Below are 11,134 nucleotides of genomic sequence, written 5' to 3'. Positions count from 1 at the left end.
AAACTGTAGATAATTCAAGACTCATGAAAGAAAAGTGGTTAGAAAGGGATGAAATCCTCCCCCAGACTTAAATCACACTGTCCTCAGTGTGAAACAAGTCGAGATTGGATGAGAAGAATGCATAGATAATCGAATTGGTAAGGCCAAAGAGAACTTACCTCGATCCGGGATGCTGGTGGATATGGACCGGATCCATTCGGAGAGGTTAGGGAAGGTGATAGGTGGTGATGGAAGGTGGTGGGAATCGATGAATGAGGTGGAGTGGGGCTTGGTGAGGTGGAATGAGGTGAAGTGGATGGTTTGGGGTCGCGTATCATCTGAAAGACCATTTACCGCGGTCAGGAGTCACGCGACCGCGGTGAACTGGTGTCCGGCCGCGGTCGAAGTTGTGTTTGCCGCGGTCCGAGCTCTCGTGACCGCGAGGGCTTAACTGCGGCCTGTTTCCTGCTTCTCCTTGGTTTCTGCGGGGCCGAGCAGTTAAGGACCATCTTTTCTTTGGTTTTTTTTATTTTTTTTTGTTTTTTTATTTTATAAGAAACACCTGAAACTAAGAAAAAGAAAAAGATCAATAGAAAAAGAAAGAAAAATTCTAAAGAAAACAATACCTAAATGGGTTTCCTCCCATTAAGCGCTTTTGTTTTAAGTCGTTTAGTTCGACTTTGGTGTATAACGTGGCTTAGTCCTTAAGAGGCAATGTCTTGGGACAAGTCCTCTTTGCTTATCTTTGTCTTTCCTTTGTATATCCCTTATAACGCCATTCCCAATTGGAAATTTCGTCATTAGGTTCGAGATGATAACCTCCTCCAGGATCAAAAATCAGTCTTGGAACTTCTTTGAGGTATGAGTCTTCAACACCACTTGTGATAGGAGAACGTCTTAGATGCTTGTATGATGAGGTGAATAAGGTCTTTCTCACTTCATGACATTGAACCATGTTGCAAGATACAAGGACAGATGATTCTTTATGATCTGAAGTGGTAGAGATGGTTAAGCATCCAAGGTGAGGACAGTTTGGTTGGAGAGGTGTCGCCATGGCTTGAACTGTTGGAGAACTGGTAAAAAGAGCATTGGCCGCGGGTGGAAGTGTCGCGACCGCGGTGAATGGTGGTTTGTGATGGGCTTGCGGGCCTAGGGTTTTTTTTAACAAGCCCGTTGGTCCTCCAAAAGCTTTATATTTATAAAACCCTAGTGTCTGCAAGTGCACAGATGTACGTTGTAGGACTTAGGGTGTCGATCCACAGGGAGGATGTCTAATCTGCGAGAAACAACAAACTGGGGAAGTAAGCAAAGTCATAAACCAATAAAATTTTTGGGGTTTTTGGTTAAGATCCTAAACTAAACCTAATCTTATATTCACAAGAAATGCAATGCAGGATAAATTGTTAAAAGAACATCTAAAGCATATCGACTCAAACTAAAGGTGGCGATTTAGACTTCTCTGGTTTACTCTAATCGATGTATGATGGCATTTTCAATTAGCTTCCGGACGATTTATCTTCATCTGTTTATGGGAATCTGCATGGAACTAGAATAGACAATGTATGATTAACCAACTCTCGTCACCTTAATCAACTAATCTCTTAGATCTAGCAATTAATTCTCGCTCTCATGCTAAACTTAAGATCATGCATTAGACATTGAATTCATCTGCTCACATCTTCTCTATAGGTAGCTTTTGACTCCTATAGCGACTATGTTTTTCTGAAGCTAGGTACGGATGATCTGATACAACACTCTTGTGGCTCTGATCGATCCTAGGCTCAGAGAATAGGTCATGAATCTACTCTCATGCTTTATGAACAACTTAGAAGAGATGAGATCCAGAATATGGTCTAGAACAATAGAAATCATAATCGATATATATGCTTGTCGATATCTTCAAACAACTTGACTCTCTAGGACTAATCTACATTATACAATGAATGATGAAAGACAGAAGAATGCAAAAGAATGAAACAGAAAAGTTAATAAGATAAAAAGGAGAAAGAACAATGGATCTGGGGAAGAATCCCCATCTCCATCGCCTAACCCTAGAAAAACAGAGTTTGGTGGTTCAAAATCTCATTACAGGAGCACACACCCGTTTAGGGCTGCTAAACAATGTATTTATAGGCCTAAGGTCTTCCAGGTCTCATTTAGGACTTCTCTGAAGAGAAATGGCGAAGTGGGCTTTGATGTTGGGCCTTGTGGCTCGTCTTAAGGTCCACCGGAGGTGAGAGTCTTCTAGGGCAGGTAAAACATGTGTTTCCCGCGGGTGAGAGTCTTCCGGGACTAGTGAACTGGGTTAACTTGTTTTCCATGTATCTTTTGATTGCACCGTTGGATCATTAAGATGTAAAATGCTATGGAAAGCTGGTTGTCTCCTCTTGATTGTCTCTAAATTTGAGGTGGATCGGACGGTGAGAAGGCCTCCATTTGTTATCAAACTTTCGACGGTCTAACTCTAAGCTGAAAAAGTGGATTTCTTCCATTTTGCCATCATTTTTACTAAGTTTCCTGAAAAGAGCCTTGAAACTACAAATACATGGAAATCATAATAAAAGTTCCTAAATCTGATTAAAAGCTTTGAAAAAGCATTTGAAATCAACGGTGAAAATGGGTCAAAATCAGGTGTTATCACCTCCCAGTCAGACGTCTTATTAACAGGATGGACCAGTGAGCATCCATTCTTGGCTTTTATCGTGTAGGTGCCAGGAATTGAGTTGTTCACCTGCACGTTTGATATCTCCTCGAAGAAACGCCAATCGACGTTGACGCCGTATTTAACCCTGAATAGGAGAGCGGCGACCATGAATCTGATCTCAGCTGGAAGTAGCTGGGACAACGTGATACCTCGCCTGTCGACGTAATCTGTCAGTAGCTTTGGCAGAGGCACCCAAATATGGTAAAGGCTGAACCAGGCCTCGTAAAGTGTGACCCATCTCTATGGAGCTCGCCATGGTCGGTCTTCAGGGCTTGGCGATCTGAGAATGACGCTGGGAGAAAAGCGGAAGAGAGCTCGCATCTGATCCAATCGCTCGACCGTCATCCTTGAGGGAATCTTCTCCAGACGATTTTGATTTCCCGCTTTTGTTTGGAGCCTTTTTCTGCGAGGTTTTCCTGATGCGCCTTTTCCCTCTTCCTCGCTAGCCTCAACTTCATCGTCGCTCTCAACTTGTGCCTCTGAATCGTCCTTACACGTATCTTTTTCGAGGTCGGCTACTTGAGAACTCAAACCCTCACCCCGCGTGGACACGCCATCATGACGAACCATATCAGCCAGCTCGATTAGTGGCGATGTGTCCCGATCTGATCGACCCTCAGACCTCGATGAAACTTCAGGCGATGAATCACCGCTCCCCGTGATGACCTCTTTTGACTGTGATCCAGACTCTAGACTATACTGAATTATTTCCTCTTTCAAAGCCATGACGCGATGTCTATGAATGTAGTCAGAAAACTCGACGACCGGAGAAATCAAACCGTGAAAGCAGAGACAAAAGCAGCAGAGAGGATGAATTATGGAGAGAGAAACTAAGCAAGCAAAAAATATTTAGAGAGAAGAGAGAGAAAAATGACCTTTTATAAGCAACATAAGAGAAGGAGGAGAATTGGAAGTTTGTGAGTTATATAGGAAAATAGTAACGGTTACTGAGAAGAATAATCATCACGCGGACGCGGACGCATCCCATCGAACTTAATGAGGCCCGGATTCCACGCGCCATTGAATGAGCCGAACGACAACACGCGCCCTTTCACCTTCTAGCCCAGTAATCATGTGCCACTCTTCGACTTCGCCATTGCCAGCCTCACGCATCTCCCTGCTATCTCGCACCTCACATCATACATCAATCAAGGTCAAGTCAAGACTCACAACGAGAAGTTATCAAAGACATCGAACATTGATGTAACATCTCCATCAACGGACCGAGGCCATCTCCATTGCTGATCTCCAATGTGGGTATCATAGCAATTGATTTAATATTTCTTTTTTTTTGGAACAGTGAAGAACTTGAATCAAAAAGTGACTTCCATCCCTGAACCCGGTATTCGGGGTTCATACGATTAAAATAATATCTTTCCTTTTTCGAATTAATTTTTTTTTTCGATTTAATTATGAAAATATTTTAAAAACAAATTTACATTGTAAAACAAGTTATATTACATAGGTTTAGAATTTAAATTACAAATTATTCAAATTATGTTTTAAAAACATATAAAATACATATACAGGAAGTAGACGTTTAATCATAAGGCGTTTCTGAAATAATAGAAAAAAAAATCGATTATATTTTTTTTTTTTAAAATCGATTTAATTCTGAAATAATAGAAAAAAAAATTACATAAAACCAAATTTAACATAATATATTATTTAAAAATACAAATTATTGAAATTTTGGGAAAAAAACAACAAATACAAATACAAATTATTGAAATTTTGGGAAAAAACAATAAAAAACAACAAAATTTCTCTTCCCATAAACCCAATCAGATTTCGCCACCTGGCGATGATACTCAAGTGATACCGCATCACCAAGATGACTGCAGTCATACCGTATCAACAGAATTGAGCTTAGTTTTATATTTTTAAACCCCAAAAAAATTGTAGATCCCACTTGTGAAACTCATATGATACTCCATTGGAGATGCCTTGAGGGGGACAATTGTTGGAAGTGGGCTGAGCACAGCCCCATTTATTCATAACCGACTCGACCCAGTATCCATTTTTTAAGGCCCAACAAGGTTGAGGGTCGTCAAAGGCCCATTAGGCGAGTAAGATAAGGCTGTTTTACTTCAATGCTCCACAAACAATGGAAGCAGCTTGCCACCGTGATAATAAGCAGGACGAGCAATCAAGCAGCTCGCCACCGTGATGTTTAAAAGGACAATTGGTCAGGTCTAGCTGTCCGACCGCTTGACCTATCCTGACCGGAATGTAATCAGTAGTATAAAAAGTCCTGTAACTTTATTTATTATGGGATCCATAATTCTGCCGTAAATGCTAAGAACTCCTAAGTTATAATCTATCAGCTCGACTTTTACCTCGAATAATCTACATCGAACAATCTACCTCTACAAGTTCCCTATTATCGAGCTCATATTCCTTAACAAGAATCTCCGAGCTTTCCTAGACACATTTATCTTTTTATCCCCTCGTGCGTGTACGTAACAACAATATACTGTCTACATCTTTTGAATGAGTAATTTTCACATAATACTATGTTCTTCTTTTTTCATAAAAAGTTAAAACATAGAAATTTTTATATTAATCTTGTTGCACAATAAAGATATATTGTAATATACCATTAGAAGTCCATATCTTTTTGGGTTTGTAGTTAAAACTTATAAGATTTTTATTAATCAATTTGACTGTGATTTTAACGACTTTCGTCAAGAGATGGATAGCATTTCTTTGGAACGTTCTTTCAAGTCTCAATAAAACATCTCCAACAAAGGGTTTAGGAGGAGTTTTTAATTAATAAATTAAATAGAGAAATTACAGGAAAAACTTTTAGTAACACCTGTCCATTTTTTATTGGTTTGTTTGTTTAACAATAACAAAAATTAAATCAAATAGTTAAATTATATTAAAATAATAATATTTTAGTTTTGAGAACCTTTTTTTTTAGATCTAATTGATGGAGGTTGTCTAAAAGATAAAACCCCCTCGCGGCCCTAAAATTAAAGAGTTGGGTATATTACAAATTCCGTCCATTTTTCCTTTTGGGTTTGGGTAAAAAAATGTCTAGGCCGTATAACATAGAAAGAAACATTTTTACTAAAATCTAAAACAAAGATTATATTTCTAGTTACATTAAACAATTGTAGAACCAAACTAATCTAATAAAAGCTAATATACAACAGTTTATATCTTCCACGCAATCCCAAAATTTCACCATCTTGCTACAAAATTCCATATTCACTTTTATGGAAAAAATTCAGCGGAACAAATCTTGGAATGACCACATTATGAATCTTGCAAAGATATCAGATTCCAAGAACTCAATGTGAGCAGCACGCCCGATGAATGAGTTCAGGTTACGTCCATAAACGGTCGTGTCGAAGTTGACGTCGCAGCGCATGAACACTCTCTGCTGATGCGGCGCTTCTGGAGCCGGTCCACGTATTTGGTCCATACAGTTATTCAGCATTTCCAAGAATGCGATTCCCCTTTTTGTGCTATCGAAAGAAGCTGGTTGGCATGATTCGATTCTTGCTGAGTGATATGGAACATAACCATCCTGCATTTATATAACAGCCACATGGCTTATATAGCTTTAATCCGATAAGAGATGTTTCATTAGCTTTCACAAGGCTCATATTGCTTCACACAAACAACTTTGAACGAGGAAGCGTACCTGAGGCGAGGACAGCAGAATTATATTTTTGAAATTTTCCAATGTCTTTTGCTGAAAAGGATTTAAACCGGATATTAGAAGCGGACAACAAAATGCAAAAAGGATGGTGAATCTAATGATACAAGTTGAGATTTTTTTTTTATCTACCTTGCAGAGTTTGTAAAAGAAAGTATGCCGGAGATCAGGATCATCTGTGAGTGTAAGCTGATGAATAACCTGTGTACTCTTTAACTTCTTCAGGAGCCAAAGCCCGGAATTAAACAAGGAGTTTGTGCTGTACAGATAACCCAAGTGAGGACCCGAGAGAGATAGATATGTGTGTAGAAACTTCCTGTATGGTTCCATTAAACTATCTGAAACAGCAAACAGATGGCATAAACACACAGAAGTCATTCAAAATTTACAAGATTGCTACGAATATTTACCTGCAATTGCTGTTCTGATGATGACGTTACCAATGGAATGTCCAACAAAACTCAACTTGATGCTTTTCAAATGCCCGTGTCTCGCATATCTATCCTTTTTCCTCTTGAGAAAAGAAACAACTTCTTGTGCGAGCCTTTGTCCCATTTCCCTGAAATCACCATGAGTTTTGTCTTCATTTGCCTCGGACATGAGAAACTCTATCTTCGGATCTATCATAAGCCACTGATTCCGGACAAGCCTTAAGTCCAAGTGATGCCCCTATGGTAGCAGATACGAGCAAAGTTCTATCGAATGAGTGAACAACAGATGGAAAAAGAACACAAGCTAGCTTATTTTCCATGCTGAAGTTATCCGTGATAGTCAATATGGTTTGCATTTCAAAGTTTTTATAAGATACTTGCCTGGAAACCATGAACAAAAACAACGATCTTTAGTTCACGGGCACTTTGCTGGGAGTTGGTAGCTTTTGTTTTTTCCGTTTCATCATTTTGCTCATTAAGCAAGCTAGAATCGAGCATATCCACATGCCTCAAGTATGAATTATCACTTAAAGTGCGTCTTGGTGCATTCAAGACACGTTCAATTATAATAATAGGTACCCGCATAGGATCTCCAAGTATATGCATGTCTTGTATTGAACGGTTGTTAATCTGCACCAGCAATTACATTGGTACAATAAAATTAACAGCTTATGAAGCAAAGAGGGAACTAAATCGAACAGAGAACAGAACAAACCCGCATCTGCGCGATACTTCGACGGTGAAGTTCGGCGCGGTTAGCTGCAAGTTGGGCAGGCTGCATCAGAGCAAAACTTGGATGAGCCAAGCTTGAGTTTTCAAAAAAAGATTTGGTAAACAAAAACAGAACACTAAACTCACATCAGTCAACTTCAACACACTTGAGACCTTTTTGTGTGCACTGTAGTTTATGATATCACTCATTCCACTATTTATAAAATGATGGGGCATTTCAACTTTAGAGTACACCATCCATATTGACCATTCAGCTCTCCGATCTTTAGTCCAGATATCACGAAGATATTCCAGTATTTTTGTGTTATTATCACTATAAAGGACACATGAGATAAATGCCTATTGGTCCTTTCAGATTGTCTTTAGGAGATAGATTATAAAACGATCTAAGATCATTGGAATTACCGGTGAAATCCCAGAAACGTATTCCAAAGATAATGCAGCTGAGTGCCCAGCAAATGGAATAGACGAGATAGATGATCCTTGGAGAGTTCATGAAGCCAGTCATCACTTGCTAAATCAAATGTGATATTCAACTTCTGTGCCAAAAACAAAATGGAGAAATAAGAGAAGAAGATGAAACGAAATAGTCGATAAATACAAGTCAGACTCAAAATAAAGCAAGGACCTCAAGACTGTTTTGTTCCTTGCCTTGTCCTGAACCGGCAACTGCTGAGTTGGATAACGGAACATTGTTCATATTTGATACAAAGTCAGACAAGTCAATTGATTGACCAACTGCCTCGCTAAGTCTTTGCATTTCCTGGAGTAAAATATCGCGAGCTCCAAGTAATGCTTTAACAAATGACACCATTTTCTTGTCTGCAGAAGCAAGCAGACCAAGTGCCTAGTGAATTAAAAAGTTAACGACCAATCAATAAGACATTTTCAAAATCTAGACAAAAGCAAAAGATTAAACTACTGAATCATAGGCGCGTACTTTCTTGAAAGATTGAACACTCCCGCCATTGACATTCTTACTGTTACTTAAATCACTGCATCAAAACACCTTGAGATATCAACAAAATCTAAATATAAACTTTAGCAGCAATTATGTCAAATCTAAACATTTTTTGACAAACCTTGATAGACTTGCAGGTCGTCTATAAGCAGCAGATTTCAATACACTGATGTGGACACTCACATCGACAAGAACCGCATGAAGTGTATCAAAATGCACTGGACAGTATGAATGCAAGCCTGTAAGAGCTTTAGGTGGAATACGGAACTCGTGAATTGCAGCAGGCAAAGCCTCTAAATGCCTCGTTGATGAACTATCCATAGAGGGGGCATACATGAGCTCAAATTTTAATATAGCAGCAGATGTAGCTAACCCCTGCGTACCAAGAATCATTTCAAAACTTCATAAATGCAATATCCACGCAAGATGGTTATCATTTGGTTCATTTCTAGGATTAATTCATTCAATTCTCTCTTTTTTACGTCAAGAAACAAAACATCAGTTTCGAATTTGTGAAGTAGAGATTGCTACCTCATATCTTTGGAGTGGCAAAGTAAATGAGATCATCATACACAGACGAATATCCTGCCTTGCATACTTGATGCGGAAGGGCTGTGTTAAGAAACTATTATCTTTATCATCTATCCTCCACACTCCATTAGAGCCGGACTCAGAAGCTGTAACAAAAAACAGTTCCCTCTGTCTAGTTATACTGAAAATATACTCTCTCAGCACGCATAATTAGAATATTAACTATATCCGATCTTCAAGGAACTAGATTTTAGACATTCGTACTCAATAACACAGATACAAAAAAGAAAGAAATTAACAAAGGCAAAGGAACTTGTTCATAAGAAAGCAATATAGTACCTTCATACTGAACAACTCGAGAAGGAATACCACGCGTTACATTATCACCATCCTCCCATCTCATGGTGATCTTTATTTGATACCATCTGAGAAATTTGAGAAAACGATCAATAACTCGTTCAAGTCTCAAAACTTAAATCAGAGAGAAAAACTACAAGCTCCTTACCCTTGCTGGAAAAGATCAAGGTTATGAAACCTGTGGATATAAATGGCAATCTCTTGAACCGTGTCAACCATAAGTACTGGTTTAACTCTGGCTATATAAGGTCTCGCATCAAGCGTCTTTGCTTGCCTACTTCTTTTGCTCAGTCCAAATAACCATCCGAGACGGCTTAACATATGTGAACAAAGACGTGAATAAGAAAATCACATCACTTTCTAAAATTTTTGAGTGTTTGCGTTTTTCAGGACAATTATATCCTGAACCAGAAGGATTAATCAATCAGCTCTTTCGAATTTCATGTCGAAACAACTAAGATCCTTAACTCAATGTCGAATTACACAGCAACAATCACCTGCAGAAAAAGTTTATTCGAATAAGTGTAATCGTCTTATATGAAATGTAAACAGATTAGGCAAAACAAAGTAATCACTAGATCATCATCTTCATACAATTTCAGCTTTTAACCAAAAAAAAGTACTAAAACAACAACGAATTTTCAGGGTTTAAATCTTAATCTAAGCTAATGAATTGCGATGAACAAAATCATACCAAAACACCAAATGGGTGCAAAACCCAGGAAGCAAACAAATTTTAAAATAAAATTGAAACTTGAACGAGACCCATCATTTGTTCAGAGCTATATAACATCGAAATGCAATACAATCGAATCGCAGAGCAGAACAAAACCTGTAAGTCTTATCAGATCAATATCTCACGATTTACGAAAAACGAAATAAAAACCCAGATTTGTTAGAGCTTCAGCTTCTGGGAGAGGGATCAATGCGACAAACACTGAAGAATAAATTAACAATGTGAAGCAAGAAGAAGGAAAAAAAAAAAAAACAGAGGGAAAAAGGATCTGGGAAAACTACAAATGATGGTAAAGGAATAAAATTTTGTTCGAGCAAATCGAGGATTTTAATTCATTTCTTTATACGTCGGATTTTGATTAAATTTAGTCGGGTAAGGATGAATGTTCATACGAGAGACATCTCGATCCACGCTGTGTTGTTTTTTCGATTTGACCCGCCAAATTTTCGGGTAACTTGACAAGTTTTTCTTGGGCTTAAAGGCCCACAAGTTTCTGCCCAATTCCCAAACCATATCGTCAAATTGTTACACCTTATTCTAAAACAAACCTAACTCGTTACTATATAGTCTATATGAATGGAAACTAATATAATGTTTTACGATATGATTTCAAATTTTGCTAATATAAATTTGTATTTAAATGATATGGCTTTGAAGAATTGAATTGTATTATAAATGCAACTAGGTGTTTATGTCCACGCCTTGCGCGGACATAAAAGTTTCAAAAATGTATAACAAAACGATCATGTTATAAACTGATTGAAGAGAATTAAAACAACTATTTAAAATATATATGATAAAATAATGTAAACCCAAAAAGTAAACACTATCCAAAATTAAGGATCTAAATGCTTACTAAATAAGTGTATGAAATTCACAAATCAATTGAATTTAGACAAAAGCGAGTTCTTCGTTTCTATATAATTGTTTTTCATCTTTTTCCTCTTATTTATCTTTTGGTTTTCTTCTTTATCAATCTTTTTTTTATCTTTCTTTATCGTCTTCCACTTTTATTTCTCTTTCTTCTGTCACG

General features: G+C 37.9%; 1 protein-coding gene across 2 annotated transcripts; it reads right to left on the bottom strand.

Annotated features, from left to right (window-relative positions):
- Positions 1 to 5,717: 5,717 nt before the first annotated feature.
- On the bottom strand, positions 5,718 to 10,463 carry LOC18009528 (protein FAM135B). Of its 2 annotated transcripts, none has more exons than XM_024148681.1 (15): positions 10,198 to 10,463; positions 9,514 to 9,862; positions 9,348 to 9,433; positions 9,009 to 9,154; positions 8,599 to 8,852; positions 8,457 to 8,511; positions 8,145 to 8,363; positions 7,922 to 8,055; positions 7,643 to 7,829; positions 7,500 to 7,559; positions 7,166 to 7,414; positions 6,764 to 7,022; positions 6,486 to 6,691; positions 6,339 to 6,389; positions 5,718 to 6,221 (listed from the first exon to the last, which is right to left on the bottom strand). In XM_024148681.1, exons 2-15 carry the CDS (start codon positions 9,684 to 9,686, stop codon positions 5,919 to 5,921), a joined length of 2,382 nt encoding a protein of 793 aa, XP_024004449.1. In that variant the 5' UTR covers positions 9,687 to 9,862; positions 10,198 to 10,463; the 3' UTR covers positions 5,718 to 5,918. The 2 variants fall into 2 exon arrangements, with proteins under 2 accessions (XP_024004449.1, XP_024004452.1); XM_024148684.1 differs by having other exon boundaries at positions 7,922 to 8,052.
- Between the last annotated feature and the right edge of the window lie 671 nt (positions 10,464 to 11,134).

The sequence above is a fragment of the Eutrema salsugineum genome, unplaced genomic scaffold, assembly GCF_000478725.1.
Source record: "Eutrema salsugineum unplaced genomic scaffold, Eutsalg1_0 scaffold_8, whole genome shotgun sequence".
Classification (NCBI taxonomy): domain Eukaryota; kingdom Viridiplantae; phylum Streptophyta; class Magnoliopsida; order Brassicales; family Brassicaceae; genus Eutrema; species Eutrema salsugineum.
Note: the sequence above shows the minus strand (reverse complement) of the source record. Positions and strands in the feature narration are given on the sequence as shown.